The sequence below is a fragment of the Podarcis melisellensis genome (assembly GCF_964234715.1).
Source record: "Podarcis melisellensis genome assembly, chromosome: 4".
NCBI lineage: Eukaryota > Metazoa > Chordata > Lepidosauria > Squamata > Lacertidae > Podarcis > Podarcis melisellensis.
In genome coordinates this window covers 92,534,997-92,562,270 of record NC_138531.1, presented here as the reverse complement: position 1 = coordinate 92,562,270, position 27,274 = coordinate 92,534,997, and the positions used below count along the sequence as shown (strand labels likewise).

At 44.1% G+C, this 27,274-nt stretch overlaps 1 protein-coding gene across 1 annotated transcript in view; it reads right to left on the bottom strand.

Moving 5' to 3' along the window:
- The window catches only part of DLG2 (discs large MAGUK scaffold protein 2), an 852,330-nt gene that overhangs the window by 15,998 nt on the left and 809,058 nt on the right, over nucleotides 1–27,274 (bottom strand). Inside the window, exons 21-22 of the mRNA XM_081909134.1 lie at nucleotides 11,546–11,645; nucleotides 2,765–2,806 (exon numbers count right to left, since the gene is read on the bottom strand). Coding sequence (XP_081765260.1) covers nucleotides 2,765–2,806; nucleotides 11,546–11,645 — 142 coding nt within the window. The remainder of the gene's footprint in view (nucleotides 1–2,764; nucleotides 2,807–11,545; nucleotides 11,646–27,274) is intronic.

Below are 27,274 nucleotides of genomic sequence, written 5' to 3'. Positions count from 1 at the left end.
GAAACAGCAGAAGAAAACTGGGAATGATTGCAATGTTTTTCTTTCTGGAAATACAGTTGTGCAGCTCCCATTCAGATTGCACCAACAAAGTCTACTCATAATTCAGGCCTGGTTTGAACATGCACTGGTCTGATGTGGAAGGAAGCTCCTTTCCTTTGCTCCAGTTTCTTTTAAGAAAATTTAGGTTCAATTTGAGTTAATCAAGTACCTTTGCTTTTAAATGCTGAATCACAGATTGTTCCCAAATGCCTCAAAGGAGTTGATTTTAGAGGAGAACATAATTAATCTGTGGGTTGTATTGAATGTTCTCCATATTCAGAGTAAATCCATTGAAGGTGATGGTTAGAACTGGTTAAAATTCCTGTCATCCCTGCCCAATGGCCATGGTGGCTGGACCTGATGGGAATAGTAATGTAACCATACCTGGAGGACATACATTGGCTATGCCTTTAGCTAGTTACCCTCCAGAGTTTCTGGTGGGAGTTGTTCTCAGCCCTCCATGGAGATGCCAGGGATATTTTACATTCAAAGCCAAGCCTATTATGACCGCAATCCTAAACACATTTATTAGGAAGTAAGCCCCACTGAATTCAGTTGAACTTATTTCTGGGTAAACACAGCATTGCGCTGTAAATGGAATTTCCCACCACCAGGCTGGTGGTAAGAGAAAGTTATAGCTGTGCCCGACTTAGGTCCATTAATTTTGATGGACCTACTCTGAGTAAAACTGAGTTGGACACAATCCCATGCAAGCGGAAAATCACAGGTTCAACCTCTAACACATCTAGTTCAATGGCCAGTTAGCGGGGTGATGTGAAATAATTTTGCCAACCAGAACGGACAACATGAGGCTATTTGGACAAACAGTGTGACCTGATTTAAGGCAACTTTCCGTATTCCTCTCCATCTACCCCTGCCAGTTCCTAATCAGGTAGCATCCTGGTTTGGAGGGCCTGGTTTGGAAATGCACCAGTGCCAACCCCTGCCTCCTCTAAATCGTAGTCAAATGATGCTCCCTGCAGCCAACAGAGCTGCCACAAAAGTTTAAGGAAGGCAGCCTCACGTTTTGGCCCCTGAAATTTGAACACTGTGTTTGGGTACCAGCAAGAAGGGAGGGCTGTTTCAAAAGGGGAGAGCACTGTTGCACTCACAGTGGGTCAGTTAACCAGAAGGTTGCTGTTAACCAGAAGGTTGGTGGTTTGAGCCCACCCAAGGGGGTTAGATGACCCCTGAGGACCCTTCCAACTCTATGATTCTATGACTTCCCATAGGCATCTGGTTGCCTAAGGTGAAGACAGACTTAAGGACTAGATGGGCTTTTGGTCTGATCCAGCAGGGCTTTTTAAAACTGTTACATATGAATGGATCTGTCAGTCTTAATTTCTCTCATTTTTTTCATTTTTTTTAGAGACTTCAATTCGGTTCCCCACACATCTGCGCAACTTGCTTACAGACAGTAACACCCTAGTGCATTTTAGTGTGAATCTCTCTTCATAAATAAGTGTCCTGCAAGCAATTCCCACAATGCCATGCATTTTGCCTGTTATTTTCACACTTATGTGCACTTATATGCACTGTTATGTGCACACTTTCCCCCGATGACATGCATTTCCCCATTCGGTTTGTGTTTTGGTTCGTCGTGTGTGAATTAGGCGCTTTCTCATAAAAATGCAAACAAAAGGGAATTTCTCTCCTTTCCCTAGTCAGTGTTGGAAAATAAATGCTAAATTTAAACGGGTCCTGGGCCTGATCCAGCAGGACTTTTCTTACATATTGACTGAACCACTTTCTTGGAAGGCAACATTTGGATCACAAGAAGCTGCCAATTTATCATGGGAGGAAAACATTGTCTGGAAAGGACACATCAAACCAGGCCATATCTGTTTTAGAGCTACATCCCAGTATTTGCACCTCATTCATGTCATCCATTCAAAGCACTCTTATACCATTTTAATTGGCTTCCCAAAAGGATCCTGGAAACTGCAGTTAATATACGGTGCTGTTAAAAGGCAAAGGGACCCCTGACAATTAAGTCCAGTAGCAAACAACCTTGGGGTTGCGGCGCTCATCTTGCTTTAAAGGCCGAGGGAGCCGGTGTTTGTCTACTTCTGCAGACAGTTTTTCTGGATCATGTGGCCAGCATGACTAAGCTGCTTCTGGCAAACCAGAGCAGCACACGGAAACTCTGTTTACCTTCCCGCCGGAGTGGTACCTATTTATCTACATGCACTTTGACGTGCTTTTGAACTGCTAGGTTGGCAGGAGCTGGGACTGAACAATGGGAGCTCACCCCGTCACAGGGATTTGAACCACCGACCTTTCGATCGGCAAGCCCAAGCAGCACAGTGGTTTAACCCACAGCGCCACCCACCCTCATTCCCCTCACAGAGCTACAGTTCCCAGAGCTCCCTGAGAAGAGGGATTTTTGAACCTCTCTGGGAATGTTAGTTCTGGGAGGGGAATGGCGGTCTTCTAACAATTTTCAGCACTTTTAGCAAACTACATTTCCCAGGATGCATTGGGAAATTAAAACAGTATCATGCTTCACATGAAGAGTGTGGATGTGGTTTGGTTTCTGTTTGCACCTGGTAATAAATCAAGCCATTTGCACCAATAATAAAAGTGACAAGGCATTATATATGTATTTTTTTTTTTAAGTTTGAAGGCGGAGGGGGAGGGTGGGGGAGGAGAAGAGAGAAGAAACAGAACCACCACAGGCAAGCAAAAGTAAAAAAGGAGACCCAAACAAAATCTGTTAACTTACTGTAGCTACTTTCGCTATCGCTGGCATTAGAAGAAAGGTGTTCTGCAAGAACAGGACAGCAAATTAAAAGGACATATCCAAGCACCAGAATGTCAAGGAACCTCCCCAGTCATGCAAAAGGTGGAAGGTGCAGAGTGGGAGTCAAAAGAACCAGAGAAGCTAGATAGTCCCCGAGTACCAATAAAGTGAAGGCCAAAGGCATTAACTCTTGTGGAAGTGCTGAGGAGGAGGGGTATGTCAATCCTGTTTCTAAAGCAGCAGCTGGTGAAAAGTGTTGTAGTTCAGTGGCAGAGCATATTCTTTGCATGCAGAAGGTCCAAAGTTCAATCCCTGGCTTCTCCCAGTAAGGATAGGAATGTCCCCCATCTGAAACCCAGGAGAGCTTCTGCCAGTCAGTGTAAAAAAAGCAGAGGTAAAGGACCCCTGGAAAGTTAAAAGTTAAAGGTAAAGGGACCCCTGATCATTAGGTCCAGTCGTGACTGACTCTGGGGTTGTGGCGCTCATCTCGCTTTATTGGCCAAGGAGCCGGCGTTTGTCTGCTGACAGCTTCCGGATCATGTGGCCAGCATGACTAAGCCGCTTCTGGCAAACCAGAGCAGTGCACGGAAACACCGTTTACCTTCCCGTGAGAGCGGGACCTATTTATCTACTTGCACTTTGACGTGCTTTCGAACTGCTAGGTTGGCAGAAGCAGGGACTGAGCAATGGGAGCTCACTCCGTCGCGGGGATTCGAACTGCCGACCTTCTGATTGGCAAGTCCTAGGCTCTGTGGTTTAACCCACAGCGCCACCCGCATCAAGTTAAGTCCAGTCAAAGGTGACTATGGGGTTGAGGCGCTCATCTTGCTTTCAGGCTGAGGGAGCTGGTGTTTGTCTACAGACAGCTTTCCAGGTCACGTGGCCAGCATGACTAAACCCCTTCTGGTGCAACGGAACACTATGATGGAAACCAGAGCGCATGGAAATGCCATTTACCTTCCCACTGCAGTGGCACCTATTTATCTACTTGCAATGGTCTGCTTTCGAACTGCTAGGTTGGCAGGAGTGGGATAGAGCAACGGGAGCTCACCCCATCGTGGGGATTCAAACTGCCACCCCAGAGGTTCAGTGGTTTAGACCACAGTGCCACCCACGTCCCTACCAGTCAGTGTAGCCAATACTGAGCTAGATGGACCAATGGGTCTGATTCAGCAGAAGGCAGGTTCCTATTTTCTTATGGATCACGGTTTCCCAAACTTGGTTCTCCAGCTGTTTTTGGACTACAATTTCTACCATCCCTGATCATTCTAGCTAGGAATGATGGGTGTTGTGGTCCAAAAACAGCTGGAGACCCAGGTATGGGGAACATGGCTATGGGTGCATGAGGCTTCCATTCCCTGAACCTGGTGATGCTCTTTCAGCATAGATGAAGACCCACGAGAAACATGGCAGTATGAACTTATTGTTCATGCAGTGGCTACTAGTCCCAGGGGTGATCTACATGCTTTGTGCAAAATTGTGCATAAGAACCCTCATCGCCATTTCCCCCTTCTCTTTGGAAAAGCAGTGTTGGGAGGCAGTGCTAAAGTAGCAATGATGAGAAAGGAGCCTTAATCCAGTGACAAGGAACCTGCAGCCCTCCAGCCCTCCAATGGCCAGGGGTTTGGGAGTTGTAGAATTACAACATCTGGAGAGCCACAGGCTCCCCATCCCTGCCTCAACCCCTTTGTAACTCATGCTGGTTGGATTTGGTTTCCCCTCCACCTTGGATTCCCCTTCCCCCTTTGAAATGCTCTGCAAATAAATCACAGGCCATTAGTCTGAGCCCAGACTATTAGTCATTTCAAGCCCAGTACTGACTGCTCCAAAATGGCAGCGATTCTCCAGGGTCATTTTTGTTAGCCTGCTGCCTACGATCCCCCCCCCCCCAAACTGGAGAAGCCTGGGCTTGAACCTGTGGCTAATCAGCATGCAATGCATTTGTTCCGCCAGTGAAATATGACCCCTGGGAGACAGCCTTGTAGCCTTGGAATTAAAGAGGAAGTGCTTGGTCAGCAGCTTCTGGAAAGCGAAGGCTAAAATTAGATGGGTCTTCCGCAGATCCAGCATATAAGGTGGTCCTTATAAATTGGGAAGAAGTCTTCTGAGGCCATGAGGTGGGCTTTGGACAGAACATCTGACCTTCCATTGGGATTGACTGTTGCTACACACAAGGCTTTAAACCCTGGTGAGAAGTATCAGATCTGGAGGTCTAATATGGCCTCCAAGTCTCTCTGTCTGCCCTAGGCAACACCCTTCACTGGTTCTGCTTCACCACCTGAGTGTTTTTGCCTGTCTGGAAGGTATTCTTGAACTCTGATCATGCCTCTTGCTTGACACAGAGGTGTTGTGTGTATGTGTGTAGAAACTAGCCTAAGGCAAAATTTGCATCAATTACTCCACCCACCTTTGCCTCTGGCCCCGCCCACACCTGGAAGGTTTCCCTGAAGGGCATACATCCCATAGTTTGAAAAGGGCTCCTCAATCCTCCTTTACAAAATCCAATGGATTTTTTTATTCTTAGAGGACTGTATGAGGAATGCGGTTTTCACCCCACACTGCATTCACAGAAAGAATATCCATTCAGGAATAAAAAGCGAGAGAGCCCATCTATATTTTGCCCAGCTTTCATCTACTCTCCTGCTGATTCTTGCTAATTCCTCTCTAAATTCCTGAAATTTGGAGGGTGGCAGGAGTTGGTCTATCAACGAGAAATGCCCTTTGCTCAGTAACCGAACCTCTCAGCTCCACAAGAGATAATGCGCCCCTCCTTTCACAGGGAAAGTCGACCATCAGGTGGGGTTAACTGATGTTCAGGAAGATGCTCAGCGAGAAAGGAAACCCCAAGGGTTGCATCAAGTTGTGCACACAAGCATACATTCCTGCAATGAAAAGCGCATTCATAGCAGTGGGCAATGGAGGCAGCACTGGAGTTTTTGCTTTTTCCTGCATGAACATGTGCATTGGGAAAAAAGAATTGGAAAACTCCGTAGAAAGTAGGCAGCCATTGTGCATATCAAGTGAGGTCGTTGCAAGGTTAAGAGTGATGCAGTGGCAGGCAGGAGAATCCTAAAAGGTTTTTTACTACAGTTTTAAGAAATCCATTCCAACCTCTATCGTTTTCTCTTACTTATTCACCATAAGGTTGAGGGCCACACAGGATCTGAATGGGACCCTTTCCCCATGCATATAGTTAATGCAAATATCCTATCTGGATCAGTACGTTTGTGATGGGAGCAGTTGAAGTCCCCAACTCCACACCCCTCCCGCCACCAGGATCCCTACCCAGATAGGTCCTCCTGCACTTCCAATTGATTTAATTTAATTTGATTTATTCATGATTCATTTAACAAAATTTAGATACTTGTTAATTTTTATTTAAAAGCTCTACGCAGTTTATATAAAATACTATAAAATGGAAAGGGTATAAAAAGTAGGAGTATAAAGTATATGCAGTTGTACCTTGGATCCCGAACTCCCTGGAAATTGGACGTTTTGGCTCCCGAACCGCCGCAAACCCGGAAGGGATTGTTCCGGTTTGCAAATGTTCTTTTGGAACCCGAATGTCCAATGGGGATTCCGTTGCTTCTGATTGGCTGCAGGAGCTTGATGCAGCCAATGAGATGCTGCGATTTGGTTTTCGAACGTTTTGGAAGTCGAACGGACTTCCGGAATGGATTCTGTTCAACTTCCATGGTACGACTGTGTCCCCAAAATAACCATAAAAACCAGGAGACTTTAAAAACAAGCCAATGTAAGCAAGTATATATAACAAAATTGCATGTCAGGGTAGACTTGCTGAAAGAAAATGGTTTTTAGTAGGCATCGAAAGCGTGGAAGGACAAAAGAAGTAATTAGAATTTAACAGTTTCTATGTTATTCTATCTTATTAAAGCAACTAGAAAAAAAAATCTTATGACGGGAAGATCTCACACAGGTGAAGGGAAGTGGGGGGGGTGGAGGGGAGGGTTAGGTTGAATTCGGGAAATAAAATAATATATGGAACAGCAAAGGATATAATAGATTCTTATAGAATAGTAATATATTGTAACCAGAATAGAAATTTAAAAGGGGAAGTAAATGTATTGTTAGTATTTTCATTATTGTAATAGTTATTATTATTTCTTATTGGTAGAAGGCAATGTTAATTTAGGCTTCTTCGTTTTGCTGGCTGTATAATTTTCTGAAGACAATTAAAAAAAGAAAAAGCAGAACGAAGAAGGCCCCTGCCTGGTGTTAATAGGTACTTTATTTAAATTTATTTTAAAATCGCCATTCACACAATAGCTCACTGTGCGAGTGGTGTCCTGTCTAGTTTGGACCTGAGGTTGCGTTTTTCTAGGATACCTACTCTTGAAACTATAATTTCCGCGATTGGCGACGTTTAAGGGTGGGTGCTAGTCCTTACGCAGTCAAAATGGTACTGTCTACTCTCACCAGGGAGGTGTTTGCAGCCTCAGGCAATTCCCTAGGATTACAGAGTCGGATAGCCACCCCCAGCTCTCCTGGTTTCTTCCAATGAAAGCAAAGCATTAAGGCTACGAACTGACAAAGTTAACAAAAAAAAGGGGCGGGGATAAAGTGGAACATTCAGAAACAAACCGTTGCTGTGTTTTGAGATGCAATCTAGGAAGATTAAGCATGAAGTGCATTCTGGGTATTGGTATGAGTTCTACGTGGAGGCTGTCTAAAACTGTCTTCCCCAACCTAGTGTCTACTAGATGCTGTTGGACTACAATGTCCATCATCCACAGCTAGCATGGCCAATGGTCAGGGATGATGGGAGCTGTAGTCCAACAATATCTGAAGAGTGATCAGGTTGGGAAAGACTGGTCTAAAGCAGTGGTTTTCCAAACATTCTAAGTTCTGGGAAGCTTTTCCATATTGAGAAGACCTCTGAGCATCCATCACAGAGGAACATTGTTTTGGAGCATGTTCCCAGTTCATCTGGCTGCTGCTCAGCTTTTTGGGCCTTCACCGTCATCACAGGATGACTATACCATACAACACACCCCATACTCTCCCGTGTCTGCACATTGCAGGGGAAGGGAAGATGGCAAGTGAGGTCCAAGCCAGAGCAAATCCATGATTGGGTGGCGCTTGGCATCACGCCCATAGTGGCTCCCCCATCCTTCTCCACACACCCTCTGGATACCAAATGCTGGGAATCTCAAGTGAGAAGAATACTGCTGCACTCAGGTCTCCCATGTGGGCTTCACATGGGCTTCTGGTTGGCCACTGTGAGATGTTGGACTAGATGGGCCTTTGACTTGGTCTAGCAGAGATGTTCTTCCCCGACACGAGCGGGTGAGTGATGGTGGTAAGGAGAAACTGTGGCCTCCGCTCACTTAGCTGCCCCTCTTCTCTCTCTAGGCCAAAGAACCTGAAGCACTCCAGATGTTGTTGGATTTCAGCTCCAGTCAGCCTCAAAGACCATGGTCTGATAGGAGCAACATCTGGAGGGCCACAGGACCCAACCTTGCACCAGGCAATGTTGTGTGGAGGAGAGGGTGCCCCATATCTCCTATTTTCATGGCCAGACAGTACTACTTGACCTTCCTGAGGAGCAGATGCATCAGCTGTTGTCAAATGGCAGTGACCCTTGAGATCAACCCTGACCAGATCATCTTTGAGACAGCTGTAGGAACCCAGTGGGAGGGGAGGGGAGGGGTTAAAAATGACTGGTGTAAAATCCCCAAAACCTGTCAGGAAAGGATCAATGGTGCATTATTTGTAAACCAAAAAAAAGGTGTTATGTACAGAATTAGACATACCTGTTTCATATGCTGTATGCTATTAATATTATCATGCAGAACGAAAACAAAAAACAATGGAAACTTATTTCACCCAGTGCATTCAAAGCTGGGGAATGGAATTAAAACAAAATAAAAATAAAATCTAATCTTGTGCATGCCAGGGGTGGAAGGTCCTTGGGGAAAGAACAAAAGCCAAACTAAAAAGGAAACCAAATTTATTTAAAAGAAAGAAAGAAAGAAAAGACTGGGGTGACAGTGACCATTCCTGGGAACTTACTCAGAGTCTTTGTTCCATAACCGTCGTCACCTAATCCGGGGATGTCCTGCACGGGAGTTTCCCCAGAGAGAGCAATGAAAGAAAAGAACAGCCGCAGAAGAGGAAGGAAGAAGTCAGTGGCGTTAAAATGGATACTACCATGACTGACCATGCAGATCACACAGTCTGGATTCCTGCACTTTTGGGAAATGACTCCTGCCCTCAAATTCAAAGGGCCTGAGGAAGCCATATGGTAAGGCAATCTATTTCGGTGAAAGGAAGCTGTAGGACAAGGGATGAGGAACCGACGACTCTCCAGGTGTATCTACAGCACAAGTCCTGTCATCCCTCATCACTGGCCATGCAGGCTGGAGTTGACAGGAGATGGAGTCTATCAACATCTGGAAAGCCATTGTATCCCCATCCCTGATGTATAAAAGTAGCTCAGATGAAGATAATTTGGCTGGCAAACCAGGCAAGCAGTCAGCGAGTGATGCTGGAAGACCAGCACCATGGTCCTTGTGTTCTGGGCCACATGGCCTGACTTCAGGAGCACCAGTGGTTCTGGGCGGCTCATTGGTTTTAAACTATGAGTGGCGCATGTTGGAAACATATGAATTGGCCTACAGACTCAGTATGCAAGCCAGACGACGCAAATCCCTTTGCCGATTAAAAAAAACAGAGTGTAAGATGCTTTGGCACATCATTCAGAATTCTGACTTGGTTCACATGACACGACATGTCAAACGATGGTTTGGCGAGCCCATGCTCTTCCCCAGTTCTTTTTACTGCGCCAAGTCCAAGTTTGTTCTAACTCAAGGTTTATTCTTGGCTACGGTTGGCAGTTAGTGAGGATGGAGCAGTTTAACTAGGAGCCAAACCCTGGCTTAGCTCAGTGCAGTATAGAAGCAAGGAGGATCTTGATGGAGCAAAGAAAGCTTGTGAGGTCTTGCTAAACCATAGTTTGGTTTACAGTGTCACGTGAATGAATCTATTGTTGCAAATGTTAGGAGACACAAAAAAGTAACTGCAGCAAATTTTCTTTAAAAATGCACAGCTTCCACCTCTCCTAATCTAATCTAATCTAATCTAATCTAAGAATGGGATTTTAAAATTTACTATCTTGTCCCAGCTTACCCTTCAGACCAACATCTGGCTTTTAATGCATTCATTTAAAATATAGAACTCTATTTGGCAAAACAACACTAAAATGTTTTAATTTGTACATAAGGATCCATTTAGGCAACCAAAAGTGGTTGAGGATCAAACTAGTCTTTAAAAAGAAAAGAAAAGAATTAAAAGGTATTAAGAGTTCCCCTCATTGTCATATTCAGTTTGGCACAGATTTCCTGATTTCTGCTGAATGATTTTAGATTCCTTAGTTATTGATTGGCACTTCTGATTTCCCACTTCTGCTTAATCATTCGAGGTGGCACTCATAGATCTCAATCACATGCCCATCTAGCTGGGTTTCCCCAGCCACACTGGGCGTCTCCCAATAGAATATTAAAAGCACGATAAAACATCACACATTAAAAACTTCCCTAAACAGGGCTGCCTTCAGATGTCTTCTAAAAGTCATATAGTTGTTTACTTCCTTGACATCTGATGGGAGGGCGTTCCACAGGGTGGGCACCACTACCAAGAAGACCCTCTGCCTGGTTGCCTGTAACCTCACTTCTCGCAGGGAGGGAACCAACAGAAGGCCCTCAGAGCTGGACCTCAGTGTCTGGGCTGAATGATGGGGGTTGAGATGCTCCTTCAGGTATACTGAGCTGAGGCCATTTAGGGCTTTAAAGGTCAGCACCAACATTTTGAATTGTGCTCGGAAACCTATTGGGAGCCAATGTAGGTCTTTCAGGACTGGTGTTATGTGGTCTCGGTGGCCACTCCCAGTCACCAGTCTAGCTGCTGCATTCTGGATTAATTGTAATTTCCGGGTCACTTTCAAAGGTAGCCCGATGCAGAGTGCATTGCAGTAGTCTAAGACTCTTTCCTTTTAACCTGAAAAGCTGGGAAGCGACCCAGACTGTGCTACCATGATGTGCCTTCCAGTTCACACGCAGGTCAAACCACCACACATGCTCTTTGGAAAAGCAAAAAACAGGCAATGGGATTTGTGTTCTGCAGCTTGCACACTGAGTACATGGGAGGTAAGGAGATTCCTTTATACTAGTTTCGATCACTGGTCCATCCAGCTCAGACTCACATTGGCAGAAACTGGGTTTCAGGCAGCGATTTGCCCCACCTGTACCTGGAGATGCCAAGGACCAAACCTGGGACCTTCTGCACGCAGAGAAGATGCATGAGATAAGGGCCTAAGCCCATTTCATTGTTTCTTATACGAGTCATTTGGAGTTTAAAACCAGTGAGCTGGCTAGAAACATAGGTGGTTCCAAGTCCACCAGAAGGAAGCAAAAAAGGAAAAGCAATGTCTGAGCACTTATTGCTTTCTCTTTAGCAAACATTTGAAGCTGGGCAATTTAAACAAGTGTGAATATGGCTGGAACACAAGCTTTAAATTAAGCAGCAGAGAAGAATTACCCAACCAGCGGTGGAAGCTTTGGATATTCCAAAGGAGAAAGGAATCCAGACTGCCATCTTGCATTGGTCACAGTAGTAATGCCTCCTCACCTGTCCTGACCCTGACGTTTGTTTGCCTAGGTGTGTCGGTGTGCTCAGAGTGTAGGGTACCAGTGTCATGCGCGTCTCCTGCACCGTGACATCGTCTCCTCTAAGCGTTTTACTTACGTTCCGGGTCACTCGTTTCCTGCTCACTCAGCTCCTTGTTCTTGTAGAATGGGAATTTTCGTGAAAAGATGAAGTTCTTTTTACGCCTGTCATTGAATGACTGTGAAGGAGAAAAGGCATGGGGGCAAAAACAAGGACGTCTAATTGTTGTCACACTCATGCTGACAAAACAACTAGTTTGTAAAAGTGGATAAACAACTGCAGTGACTCTGCTCAATTTTCTTTTTGGGTAAAGCAAAACGGTTAAAAAAACAACAACACCACCCTGAAGATTTGGTGCTTAAAGAAAAGGAAAAAAAAAGATAAATGCAAAATTGGTTTGATTATTGATGGCTGGCTATTGATTATTTGATTATTAATTGGTTAAGTCTGCCTTATGAAGCAAACTATGTGCTACAAATTAACGTTTGTTAAAATTGATGAACGGTTTGGGCAGTATACAACCCCCCCTATATATAGGCCCTGCAAATGGCAAGAACCATTTAAAACTAGGCATCTATCTTCCCTTTCTGAAATGATCCTTGCGCCTCATATTACAATATAATTATATTAAATAATATTACTCTATAGTATTTTTCAGTGCAGTTATTTTATAGTACTACATTGTTGTTTTTGTAGTAGTAGTTGTTGTTGCTAATAATAATAAAAGTAAAAATCCGAAAAGAGAGTGGTTCCTTCATAATGATAGTTTTTACTCATTTTCAAATTGATGAAACTAGCAATTAATTAATCAATCAGCTGAAAGTCACATGATTAACCAACTGTGGTTCCTTTAAACTGAGCGAGACTAAAATACTTATACAAATAAAAGAAAAAATATTCTGCATGATGTGCCCGTCCAATTTTCTCACTTCAACTGAAATAAAGGTTTGGCTTTCAATTGGGAATCCAATATGGTTAAGGACTGATAAGATAATGTATTGTCCATTCCTGAAGGTTGGACAAAGCTAGAAAAAGTACAAAGTGTCCAATTAGAGGACGACTCCAAATTTGTAAGTTTCTGCTTGCGTCACAAAAGTTTCATGCCACTTTTACATCCCAAGCATATTTGAAATTTAGTAACGGGAAACAAAGGGTGGGGGAAAATAACATACATGGAAACCTATGAATGGCTTCTTAGTACCAGAGATATCTGGATTTGAAATAATGTGAGCCTCATGCAGAAATTAATATGCAAATCATGCAGACACAAAAGATAAGCAGATGAAATATAAATATAAATGGTTCTGAAAGTAAACTGGTTGCAGGAGTATGCAGGGCATGCAAACATCAGTTGAATGGTGGATAGAATCTAATGGAAACAAAAATGTGTGCCTCTTTTGCTTCTAGGTTTTTTTTATCATAGTGATCATTTCTTTCAAATTAAACATCATAAGATGAGATATCTTTGTTAGGATACTGGATATATCTATATCATCTACATCTATATTTATATCTGTCTCCAGCATATTGCAGACATCTTTCAACTATACAAAGACAACAAGTCTAAAATTGGCAGCCTATATATCATTTCACTTGCGGAAACAAATAAATGTTGAATCACTGTACGAGCATGCCATTATTTACTGAGACATTGTATCACACTCATCATATCATTTCACATTTCAATTTGTACCTATGTTATCTGCACCCCTCAAGAACCCACAGACCAAACATGAAAAGGAATTAATCTATAAGTTATCTTAATTTTAGGACAGTGCAGAAAATGCCTGGTTTATCTTTGAGACCAGAAGCTACCAGTGGTGATTAAGATGGAAGGCCCACTGGCCCTTCTTCAGAGAGCCTTGTGAAATGTAACCCCCAGTAATTGCTGCACCCGGATTTTTAGTCGGTGGAAGTGTTCAAGAACACACTTTTGCAAAATGGCAATAAGTGTGTGGTTCTGACATGCAGACTTTAACCTAGCAACTATTGCTTCCTGTTTCTGAAACTGTAAAGATGGGTGCTGTAACATGAAGAAGCCTCTGAATAGCTCTGCAAAAGCAGAATACGGTGGTCCGCTACCTGGAGAAAAATGAACATTGGGAGAAGACAGAACCAGTGCATTTTCACCTGTACAGGTGTGTGTGTGTATGTATGTGTGTTCATCAACTTATTTTGATTTTCCTCACATTATTAATGGTCTGTCAGTGGGCATCTGCTTACATGGGTAGGGCGGTTACTAGGTATATGGACTGTCCAATCTTGCCACAATATACACGTTGTGAAAAAATGACGTTGAGACCATACCTGTACCACTAAATTCCTGATCTGCCATTCCTCCTGACATTCACTAAATGTGTACTAAACATTCTGATATTGTTCTGGTCAAACTGTCCACACATTGTGCAGGACATCTGAAGAGAGGTGCCTTCAAGTGACCCCATGTATTTTTATTTATATTTATTGTGAGTATATTATTATCTGTCTAACAAATTCGGAAACAGTAGCATTGAAAAAATATCCTTTTTATGTTTGGCCTCCATTGTGTATTGTCTTATTTACACATTATATTTCTATTTAATACTGTTGTTGAATTATATTCCCAGGGAAACTCACTGTTTGTTTGTTTGTTTGTTTGTTTGTTTGTTTGTTTTCTGGACTTTCAATGGGTCCTACTTTGAGTAGGAGTAGCATTGGATACAGCCCTTGTATTTTGAGTAAGCATGGAGGAACAACTGAAGTTACCAGCCAGCTAATATGTGAACCTGCTCCACTACCTACTAAAAAAATCTCCATTCTGTGATATCAAGTCTCTGATGGCCCAATTCATACATGCACATCTCCACTAGCCAACACAGTTATCAAGTGAAAACTATGTAGGGCTGAATGATCTGGAGAAACGAGGCTTGCAGGTGTTATATGTTGTTCACAGAACCCCATTCAGGAACACCTTGGTTTTGCAAAAGCTGAAGCTCTACCTTGGTGATAGGTGGAAACAACTATATAAATAGGCTTGTTAAAAATAGCGGGGGGGGGGGGAGTTCTCCTACTAGAATAACTCTGCTTCATTTCTGCAAGTTCGTAACCATAGGTACTGACCTGCTGTGCTGAACAGAAGGGGTACATATTCAAGTCCTGATTGGGCGTTATGTCTGAACAGGAAATTAAAGTCAGGTGGAACCCAGGTAGCATCCTGGCCCAGTGCTCAAGGTTCTTGCAGGTGCTGGCCCCAGGAAAGGTCTGAAGAGTGCTATCTAACCATCTAACAATCTGCTCCCACAAAAGTTATTGATGGCCACCAGCTTGGATGGCTTGAAAAGCGGGTTTGAAAATTCATGGCGAATAAGGATATCATTGTTAGTTTCTGTTTGCCACTGTGCAGCTGCTTAGAGTCACAAGACTCTGTTTACATTCCAGAGACATTCCAGGCTGTTGGAAGTCTCATGGGAGACAGGAGACGGATGTGATGTTACTGGTTTCCTGTTCCTTTGTTTGTTTCAGTTGCTCTCTGCTCTCACAGAGAGAGGATGTTTATTTCTTTTCTGTCTGCGTAGTAAGAAATAAAGCATTTATGTAGCCATAAATCTCATCACTTCTGCTGCTTTGATACTCTGCTGAATGGGGAACGTGCCTGAAGGCTCATCAGAGGCTCAGGTCATGAATTATTGTCAGAGGCGATTCCGAAGGACTCGACCAGAGGAGGATGAGCTTTATCAGCTTGGTCGTAGTGGAGGCTCCGACAATCATTGTACCACTACTGTCAGAGGAAGTATGCTTCTGGATATCAGTTACTGAGAAGCACAGTTGGGGTGAGCGCTGTGTGGCTCAAGTCATGCTTGTGGGTTTCCCACAGGCATCTGGTTGGCATAAGAACAGAAGGAGAGACTGCTGGATCAGACCAATGTCCCCTCTAACCCAGCACCCTGTTCTCACAGCGGCCAACCAGGTGCCTGCCTGTGGAAAACCAGCAGGCAGGATTCGAGCACCAGAGCCCTCTCTCTCCCTGTGGTTTCCAGCAACTGCTGCCTCCAACTGTGGAAGCACAGCATAGCCTTCATTACACATTTTTAATCATTAGAGGCTGCATGGACACTTATTATGGATGATGTAGCAGAGACACCACCTTGCCAACAAAGTCTGTATAGTTAAAGCTATGGTTTTCCCAGTAGTGATGTATGGAAGTGAGAGCTGGACCATAAAGAAGGCTGATCAGCGAAGAATTGATGCTTTTGGATTATGGTGCTAGAAGAGACTCTTGAGAGTCCCATGGACTGCAAGAAGATCAAACCTATCCATTCTTAAGGAAATCAGCCCTGAGTGCTCACTGGAAGGACAGATCCTGAAGCTGAGGCTCCAAGACTTTGGCCACCTCATGAGAAGAGAAGACTCCCTAGAAAAGACCCTGATGTTGGGAAAGATGGAGGGCACAAGGAGAAGGGGACGACAGAGGATGAGGTGGTTGGACAGTGTTCTCGAAGCTACCAGCATGAGTCTGACCAAACTGGGGGAGGCAGTGGAAGACAGGGTGCCTGGCGTGCTCTGGTCCAGGGGGTCATGAAGAGTCGGACACGACTAAACGACTAAACAACAACAACAGCAGTGGAATTCCTGCACCAGGAAAGGGCTGGACTTGATGACTTTTGGGGTCTTTTGCAACTCTAGGACTCCATGGTTTTACCCCACTTGTTGGCATAAATGAATTTGCGGTACAAAGACAACGTAAGTCCTTTCCCCTTACGTTCAGAAAACTCAGTTTTTCCAAAACTGCCTCGTCTTCTTTTACACGACTGAAAATGTCAACTTCCTGAATCTAATCACTTTTGTGTTGTGACAGACATTCAAACCGAAGCAGTGGCACCATCACCTTTATCATTATAATAATCACCACACAATGTTTGTGTAGCACCCACAAGGATCAAACTGCTTTGCCACATGCCTTATCTAGTTGCCATTCCAAGCCAAGTGCAATACTATGCTCACTTATCTGAAAGGAGCCTCACTGAAAACAGTAAGAATTACCTGTGAGTAGACTTACAAAGGCTGGGTCCTTGAAAAGACTGGGTATTACCTCTGAATAAACTGACGGTCCTTTTCAGAAGATGGTATTAATCTGCATCGAATACAATCTATCAAATTGATGCATTTCTGCTGAAGTAACGAATGAAGTGTGCATATGCATACAGGTGGTTACAACACGGTTTTTAAAACTTTAAAAATGGGGTTTGAAGAACAACACGTTTGTTTATTCTTTTACTATGTGAATTTATCTTAAACTCTGTTTGGAACTTGAGTAGGTTTCAAAAAGAAGTTAAATAAGGCTTTGTAGTTGGGCTATGCTGGACTCTTCTGTGATCATTCTGGGAGCTGTTCACATTTTGACTTTCTGAAGGAAGACCTGCTGTTTTAAATTTCCAGATTCTGTTTCTAGTCAATGGCTCAACCTTCTAAAAAATAAATAAAAATAATAATTTCGCTGAGCCGTCACAACAGGTCATGCAAAAGGCATTTCTGCAGATAGTGAGACTTCTGAGTGAAACAGCAAGCTATAATTTTGAAAGGAAATACCTTCTGGAAGTGGGGGAAGGATGGCTGACCTGACACCGGCTTGGCCTTGACAATGCAGAGATTCCCAGCAACTTACTCCAGTGTGTGGAAGAAAAATGGTAGGAAGGGCTGCTGAGAGAAAAAAATATCGCTAAACCCAAATGATGGAAACCATGGAGAGGGGGTGGAGGAAAACCCCAAGAGGTTTAAAATTTAGTGCCAGCCCCTCCGCCTGCTTCGCAGAAGCAACCCACACCTGGAGCAGATTCCTGCTTTGTTTGATTCCAGCCTCTCTGCTGCTTTAGATATTATGCATTCCGCTTGGAGTCTTACACGCTCTCATATATGACACTTCCATTATTCTCTGCTAGCTAGCAAATGCTTCTTCTCCTATTTTAAAGCAGCAACTAAATTTAGAAGGCGGGGAACATTCTCTCAAACAAAAGACACGTGACAAATACTCAAGGCTGTTGCAACAACCATGGCTGCAGCTTTAAGATTTGCGAGGGCTGGCGTGGGTTCAGGCAGGCTGAGGGCATGTAGCAGGTTGCACGGGGTTGTGTAAAGTGCTGTGTGTGCCTTGAAATATGGTCAAAACAAAAAAAAATCCTTCCAGTAGCACCTTAAAGACCAACTAAGTTAGTTCTTGGCATGAGCTTTCGTGTGCATGCACACTTCTTCAGATACCAATGCACACGAAAGCTCATACCAAGAACTAACTTAGTTGGTCTTTAAGGTGCTACTGGAATTTTTTTTTGTTTTGACTATGGCAGACCAACACGGCTACCTATCTGTAACTTGAAATATGTTGTGTGTGTCTGTGTCCCAATCATTTGTAATCCTAAACACATTGACTAGGAAGTAATCCCAATTAGACACCACAAGGGATGGACAGACTTGTCAATTTCAGTTTTCTTGGTTCCTCTCATTTTTCCAGTTCAGTGTGGTTCATTATTATTACTTTTTAAGCTTCATAAAAATCTGTTCACATTTTAGTACTGATTTCTTCCAAAAAAACACATTTTTTTTTGCAGTTTTGCAGTTTTGACTAATAGTAAAAAAAATGCTAGCAATTTCTCCTAATACGATATATATTTGTTATCTTCAATAATATATGCACTTCTGTGCACATTATTTGGCTGGGGAAAGGCGTTTTAAAATTTGGAGATCTGTTTCCATTCAGATAGTGTTTCACAATGTGCAGATTTGGTAGGTTCACCTTTAAGCTTGAATTGGGTAGACTTTCTCACCCAATACCTAACACTGGCAAGCAGCCGTCAGAAGGTGGCCGAGAAGACTCTATATAAGACTGCTTCCTATGTTCCAATTTTTGGTTTGAGACCTGCACCACAAAATTAAGAGATGTACGAATTTCAAAGGATATCTCTGTTTCGGTCGACATATTGTTTCCGGAAGTGTGCGCCAAATTTCTCCTCTTTCCTTACACACTCTATCTTCTACTGCCAACCCATGTATTGATGGAAACAGGACAGTGTCCTAGACAGACCTTTGATGTGGTCTGGTAAGACAGCTCTTTTGCAAAAGTTCAGGGCTCTGAGTAGCAGCTGCAACCTACTTAGGAAAGCACCAACTCAGGCTGATCAGTCCTGGCCTGCACTGTTCCTTTGTACAGAATGGTACTGGTTTTTATTTTTATTTTTTGCTTCATGTTGCCTGCTGTTAGAGCATCCACATCCTATAGTTCTCATTGTACCATGGAGGCCACTTGCTGAAAACATCTGAGTGCAAAACATGTCAGGGTTTTTATATGGAATGAAAGGAACCGGCAAACAAGAGCTTTCCTGAACAGGGAAAACAGCAGTTTTAGGTTGAAAGAACAGCGTGAAATCGGGCTGGAGAGTACGTCTTTACAAAGTGCATAGTAATTCCTGCTCTGCAGGGAAACTTGGGAACAATTGTTCTACAACTGAGGAAAGGTTACAGCAGTTGGGGCTTTTTTAGTTTAGGAGAAAGTTGAGTAAGAGGGGACATCATAGAACTCAGTAAGGTTATTCATAGTGTGTGGAATGTCCCCACAAAGAGAATTTTCCCCATCTCTCTCACAATACGAGAACCCAGTGGACCAGCCAATGTCAATTTACGCAATTCAGGATGGACCAGAGGAGCCAATTCTTTGCACTGCGCATCACTGAACTGTGGGATTCACTTTCGGGAGATGTGGTGATGGCCGCCAAGTCAGATGGCTTCAAAAGGGGTTTAGGCAGAATTCAGGGAGGAATACGCTGATGGGGGCTGCTACTCATGATGGCTGCATCCTGCCTGCAAGATCACAGGCATCATGCCTCAGACCACCAGTTTCTGGGGGAAAGGAGTGGGAGAGGGTCAATGTGCTCTTCTTTGGCTTGTGGGCTTCCCAGTGGCATCTAGCTGGTTACTGTGGAAAGCTTTAAGATCGATGAGACTTCCGGGTCGGCGCCATCGCCGAATGGCGGGCTCCCTCCGAGCTCCGGAGGGAGCCTGCTCGGCAGGGGCTGGGTCCTACCGCACCGGCGATGCGGGGACCCTCAAAAACCACGGCCAGAGTGAGGCCGTGGACATGGAGACTCGGCTGGCACCGTTAGCGCCCTCCCGGCTCGTGAAGGAGCCTTTTTAAAGGCTACGGATCGGGCGCCGGGGAGAAGCGTGGTGCTTTGAGTTCTCTGCTATCCCTGCCGAGCGCAGCCGCATGCCATCCGGCGGAGAGCGCTGACTTCTTCTATTGAAAATCTGGACCTAAAAGAAGAACCCGTGAGTAATTGGATTATGGATTAAAAAAGAGGGATAAATTTTTAAAATCTGGAGCGAACGGGGGAGGTGGAAAAAAGGAAGTCAGCCTACCCCTTAATTGTAGAAGAGCCAAAACAAAGGACTTAACGACTAAGATCGAGCGTATCTCTATCTTCATGAATTAGCAACTTTGCGAGGGAAAATTATAAGACTGTGCTGGAGGAGAAAAGTGGAATTATTATTAAAAAAACAACCCCCCCCCGGAATCCCTGGAGTGATCCGCGAAACTACCTGGGGAAGAGCATCGGGAGTTTTGACAGCTGTCAAAGGCTGTCAAAACGGAAGAATAAAGCAGGGACTTTGCTTTGAGGACTTTGCCGGTTACATTTGTTTTAAATTGTATACAAATTGTTTCAAATAAGGATTTACAAACTATTTGGACTAATGGATTTGATCTGGAAGGGAACTTAGTTATTGCGATCCACCTAGAGGAGCTGAGCGACATTGCATGTGTTTTTCTCAGGAAACCTGAACAGTTGTAACTTTTAATCTCTTGGGAACTGCAGAAACGGAACATTGTTTTGTCTACAGAGGGCTACAAACTACAGGAAACAATGGATTCTTTAGTTGGAAAACGAAAGGGACATGACATAATGTTTTGCTTCTGAATAACAAGCCTCTGCAGAAAATAAGAAGGTCATGGAAAAAGAACATTTTTGCGGGAAAACAGGGAAACAGAAGGAGGAGAGAGAATGACAAGAATATGGAAACATCATGAACTGGACAGAATTGGGAACATTTGGGACATCCAGATTTGACAAGCTTATGGAAATTAAATGGGAGTTTTTTACTCCTTGATATAAAAATCTGGATAGAAAAAATGGGCCCCTTTTTGAGACAGACTCCTCCCAAGATTGGACATTTGTAATTAAATATGACTGGCAAACTACTAGAGGGATATGGATTAAGTGGGTAGGAACTTCAGGAAGACATTAGGATGAAGGGATAGAAGGAACACAACAGAGAAAGGGGGGAGGGAAATTTGGAATCCAAAGGTTGTAAAATTATTTTTTTATCTTTATATCTTTTTTTCTTTTTTTATAAAATTTTGAAAGGGGGAACTCGTGGAAGGGAAAAAATCGATCTTAGGGGATGGGAATTTGGAAAAATTGGGTTATTGATGTTAAGTGAGTCATGGGATAAAAACTTGTTGAATTTAATTGCTTATTTGGAAGATTTGGAACGCAATTGGGGGCGGGAAGGGGAAGTCCTGGCTTTGGTTTTGGAAGAAAGTGTATGAATTGGATCTAATTTGTTTTTAATTTGGAAAATCTTAATAAAAATTATATTAAAAAAAAAAAAAAGCTTTAAGATCGATGGCCCAGGTATGGGTGTTATCAACCCAAGGGCCACATTTCCTTATGGGCAGATTAAAGATGGCCACATACCATTGGTGGGTAGAGCAACAAATATGAATGGAAACTTTGCCCAATGGGCTAGTTTCGATGTACCTTCACACTGCCCTATCTATCCTCCATTCAGGTTCAGAAAGAGAAGCCATGGGGTCTGAGGTTCCCCAATCCTGCCTTAGTACTTCTTTTTCAAGGTGTTGCATAGGGCTCTCTTCAGGTGTTTATTTTATTAAAACTTCTATATTCCACACCGTTCCAGTATAAACACCACCCAGGAGGACTTACAACAGAAAAGATCTCAAAAAACCTCCCGGGTGCTAAAATTGGCCTCTTGGTGGTCCCACCACCCTCAGAAGCTTGGGTGGTGGTGGTGAGATGAGAGAGGGCCTTCTCTGTGGTAGCCCCCCTAAGTCGTTCGCCTCTCTCCCCACAGAGGTTCATCTGTCAACTTCAGCTTCCAGATAATGCTGAAGATGCACCTTTCCCCCTTGGCTTTTAACACTTGAGATGCCTATTTCTGTCCCAACTTATTTTTGTAATTCAAAGTTGTTTTAAACTGCTTTTAAAAAAAACATGTTGTGTTGTAATTTTTGCAACCCACCCTGGAACTTGAAGGTGTGGGGTGGGGTAATAAATAAATCATCATAATAATCATGGCAATACAAAATTAAAACAATTCCAACCAGATCACTGATCTAGCAGGACACTTACATCTTGATTGAAGCTGTAAAGCTTGATTGAAGCTTTAAAAACTACTTCAAAATGGTCCCCAGTCCCAGATGCGTAGCTCTATCCTTAAGTGCAGGTATAAAGGTAAAGGGACTCCTGACCATTATGTCCAGTTGTGACCGACTCTGGGGTTGCGGCGCTCATCTTGCTTTATTGGCTGAGGGAGCCGGCGTACAGCTTCCGGGCCATGTGGCCAGCATGACTAAGCCGCTTCTGGCAAACCAGAGCAGCGCACGGAAACGTCGTTTACCTTCCTGCTGAAGCGGTACCTATTTATCTATTTGCACTTTGACGTGCTTTCGAACTGCTAGGTTGGTGTGTGTGTGTGTGTGTGTGTGTGTGTGTGTGTATATATATATATATATATATATAGGCACAAATGGTCCCCTTATCTGAACTAGGATCCAGTAGTGTGAGTGTATCTATTGATCTATTTGTAGGCCTGATTTAATGGGATCTTTGACCTGCAATAAAAGGCATGGGGAACCAGTTCAGATATTACTGGACTATACCTTCCATCAACCCTGACCATTGGCTATGCTTGCTGGGATGATGAGAGCTGGAGTCATACAATACCTGGAGGACCGTAGGATCTGATGTATTTCAAAACTGCTTCAAATCTCTCCCCCCATTGATGCAATACAAGTCTCTTGTCATTTCCTCACATCATTCTTCCACAGTGCTTTCGTATATTTCCCCGCTGTCTGCCACCCTACAGATGTCACGCTTCCTTCAAAATACAGCCTTCCCTGGAAGCTGAAAGGGCACACGACATCAATCAAGCCCGGATTGCTCACTGCTGAAGGGTGTTCTTGAATGATGAACAGAACCTAGCAATTGCTAACATCACCTTTCAAGTCCTCCCTTTGACTTAAAGGGCAAAATGTTGATGGATTAATCTTTCCCCTCGCCTTCAGATGATGCTAAACTCATTGCACCGCTGGTAAAGGTAAGACAAAAGGAAGTGAGAATACTAGAGCAATGATTAAGTCGTTTTCTTTGGCTAGGAACTATTCCTGGATAGGGATAGGCTTGCCACTGCAACTCATGCATTGGTAAGCTCATGACTGGACTACTGCAGTGTGTTCTACATGGGGCTGCCCTTAAGGCTGGTCCAGAAGGTGCAGTTAGTGTAAAATGCAACTCTTAATTAAAGGTAAAGGCAAGGGGACCCCTGACCATTAGCCTTCCCGCCAGAGCGGTACCTATTTATCTACTTGCACTTTGACGTGCTTTCAAACTGCTAGGTTGGCAGGAGCAGGGACCGAGCAACGGGAGCTCACCCCGTCGCGGGGATTCGAACCGTCGATCTTCTGATCGGCAAGTCCTAGGCTCTGTGGCTTAACCCACAGTGCCCCTGCTTCCCAACTCTTAATTACACAGCTCTTAAAGTTGTTGAACTGGCTGCCAGTAAGGTACCAGATTTAGAATCAGTAAGGTACCAGTAAGGTGCCTGATTTAAGGTTTTGGTTCAAATCGATGAAACCCTTAACAGCTTGGGACTAGGTTACGTGAAGGAGGAAAGCACTTTCCCCCTTACTGCCCTACTCAGTCTCTATGATTTCATGATGATGCTCTTCTTGGGGGTGTTGCCACCTATGGAGGTTCATTTAGCAGCAGCTAGCAGGGGGAGCCTTTTCTGTGGTGGCACCATTCTCCATGGAATGACTTCTCCTCTGAGCTAGGGAGGCATCAACGTGTTGCCACTCATGAAAGGTGCTCAGAATGAACAAACTGGGGTTAACCAATTCACTGAATTAATGCAAAAGTATCTGAATTACAAGGGACGTGGGTGGCGCTGTGGTTTAAACCACTGAGCCTAGGACTTGCCAATCAGAAGGTTGGCGGTTCGAATCCCCTTAGCGGGGTGAGCTCCCGTTGCTCGGTCCCTGCTCCGTCGGGAAGGTAAACGGCGTTTCCGTGCGTTGCTCTGGTTTGCCAGAAGTGGCTTAGTCATGCTGGCCACATGACCCGGAAGCTGTACACTGGCTCCCTCAGCCAATAAAGCGAGATGAGCGCCGCAACCCCAGAGTCGGCCACGACTGGACCTAATGGTCAGGGGTCCCTTTACCTATCTGAATTACACCTGAAAGTCGCTCCTATAATTGCTGGGTGGAACGTTGGGCAATTTTAAATGCAATTCAATTTTAATTTTAGTTCAGTTATGTATAGGGGTTTCACTGCACTTAACTCTGTGTTTGATTGTTGGCATTGCGTTTATCATTTCTCACTCTCTGTTGTGTAAGCCTAAATATCACAATTGCTGAGACGAATAAATAAAGCAATTGCTCACATTACACTGCATATGTGTTTTTATGTTTTCTCAGTCTTAAGCTTATTTTATGCTTTAGCAGAGTAGCTTGTATAATTCTGAACTACCCCCTTCAAGAAAGCAATGACTTTGCATTTGTGAATGAAATGCAACTTTGAAATGGCATGGAAGTAGTTCCTTGGAAGGGGTGAACTTGAATCTGAAATGCTTATTAAAAACGTATTTACACTCCCAGGCATTTGTGGACACTTAAATCCCATGGGCTGGTTGTGGTGTGTGTGTGTGTGTGTGTCATTAACTGCATTTTATTTGTATTGCAGTTTTAATGCTTGATTACTGCATTTCAAAATTTGTTGTACATTGCCCTGAAACTCCATGTAAACGGCAGCACAAAAGTTTTAATAAATGAAACAATCCTTTTAGGATCATGTACGTTTTCAGAAATGGAAAAACACTTGTGCTTTTCATTCAAGTAGGTTGGTTCCCTGAGTGTGGCAGGGTGTGCAGCTGGAATTGCAGACACAGATTGTTGCTAGGGCTGGCAAAGGATGAAAATAATGAAATCGGCTCAGAACGAAGGTTTGTGATGCAGGTTCGGAGCACAGAGACAAGCCGAGGTGGTTTAAAAGGACAAGACGGGAGGGAGAAGAGAGCGTGCAAGGTTCAAAGGGCAGGTTGCTGGGAGATTGAGAACCGTGCCTGATGTCACAAAGCTGGAAAGGGCAGCCCAAAATGATCAAGTGGTTGGAGAAACTCCTCTCTTCTGGAAAGCTCACAAGTGCTGGTGGCTTGTTAGTTTAGAGAGAAGGCAAGGAAGAGAAAGCAGGATATAAAGTGCATATAAAATGAAGCAGCTAGAAAAGAGTTTTGCTCCTTCTCAAACTGCTAGGAGCCGGGGTTATCCAGCGAAGCTGAAGTTGTGCACGGTTCGGGATAGACAAAAGGCCGTGCTCCTTCACAGTTAAATTGCAGCGTTTGCTGCCACAGCAGGTAGTGATGGCTGCTAGCTGTTGTTGTTGTTGTTGTTGTTTAGTTGTTTAGTCGTGTCCGACTCTTCGTGACCCCATGGACCAGAGCACGCCAGGCACTCCTGTCTTCCACTGCCTCCCACAGTTTGGTCAAACTCATGCTGGTAGCTTCGAGAACACTATCCAACCATCTCGTCCTCTGTCATCCCCTTCTCCTTGTGCCCTCCATCTTTCCCAACATCACGGTCTTTCCCAGGGAGTCTTCTCTTCTCCTGAGGTGGCCAAAGTATTGGAGCCTCAGCTTCAGGATCTGTCCTTCCAGTGAGCACTCAGGGCTGATTTCCTTCAGAATGGATAGGTTTGATCTTCTTGCAGTCCATGGGACTCCCAAGAGTCTCCTCCAGCACCAGAATTCAAAAGCATCCATTCTTCGGTGATCAGCCTTCTTTATGGTCCAGCTCTCACTTCCATACATCACTACTGGGAAAACCATAGCTTTTACTATATGGACCTTTGATGGCAAGGTGATGTCTCTGCTAGGATGGGTCAAATTCATGAAGGACAAAGCTACTCGTTGCAATGGCTACATTCTACATTGGCTACATGGTCGGAGGTATTGTGCCTCTGAATACCACTTGCTGTTGTTCTCAGGTCCTGCTTTTTTGCTTCCCACAGGCATCTGGTTAGGCCCAAGATGCTGTATTAGATGGGCTTTTAACCTGATCTAGCACGGCTCCTTTTAAGTCCTTGTGAGCAAAATACGCTAGGCAGCATCCATTTCCAATGAAGTCCCCCTTCCACTTTTAAAATAATTTTTTATTTCCACATCTGTACAAGGGTCATATTACCCTGGAGACACTACCTATTTGTTTGGATATTGAAATATTGCGCACCAATAATGAGGAAAGTGGAAATTGAAATGATCAGACAAGTGTGGTGCTATTAAATACGCCAAATTAAAAGGCTTAATAGGTAGCTTCAAAGTGATAATTTCAGGTTTCCTTTCCCGCTTGATGAAATTACACCTGCTATTTATACCACTGGCTCTTGGCTTTCTTGCTCCTTCCTTAAAAAAAAAGAAAATCATCATCTAGGGGCCAGAATATCTAATTGGATTGATATTATTATCTGTGCTTTCAAGTCACCTGGGAGCGGGGTAATCTTTTCTCACAGCATCCAGCATTTAAACATTTCTTGAACGTTTTGCACATAGTTAAATTGGGAAGGATGGGAAGAGTGTGCATAAGAAAGAGAACATCTTTTTAAAAAAGTGGTGAAGAGGACAAAAGGAATGAACAATGACATTTTCTGAAGGCAGAACTACAGATCCCTCCCTCCTTCTCTTGTTTTGCATTTCATTAGCAGGGCTCAACAAGAGGGACCTGTAACAAAGTGTTGCAGTGTGTAAGACTCTTGTCCAGGATTACAGCCAGCTGTGCAATTTCCCAGAATCCTCTATTCTTCCCCACCTGCTCAGTTTCCCCCATTTTATGCCTAGTGAGCATGTTGTTCCATCCAGCTGTTGGGGGAGTTGGTGTGCGTTCAGAATCCTGCCTGATCAGGAACTCCTCTGAGAAAAAGGCAAGGAGCGCTGCCAAGCAGGGGCGAATAACTTCTCTGGGGTGCCAAATGCCTCTCTGAACTCTTCTGAACTCCTTCCCGAGACCTGCTTAGAGTCAGCAAGTTTGTGGCCTCATGTACCTTCAGATCATAGTAAAGGTAAAGGGACCCCTGACCATTAGGTCCAGTCGTGACCAACTCTGGGGTTGCGGCGATCATCTCGCTTTAATTGGCTGAGGGAGCCGGCGTACAGCTTCCGGGTCATGTGGCCAGCATGACTAAGCCGCTTCTGGCGAACCAGAGCAGTGCACGGAAACGCCATTTACCTTCCCACCAGAGTGGTACCTATTTATCTACTTGCACTTTGACGTGCTTTCGAACTGCTAGGCTGGCAGGAGCAGGGACTGAGCAACGGGAGCTCACCCCATCGCGAGGATTTGAACCGCCGACCTTCTGATCGGCAAGTCCTAGGCTCTGTGGTTTAGCCCACAGCGCCACCCGTGTCCCACCTTCAGATCATATCCTGGTCCAAAGCAACAAGTCTCTCTCCTTCCTCCTTGCATGACACTGTCCTTGCATGCCATGTTCTCAGTCT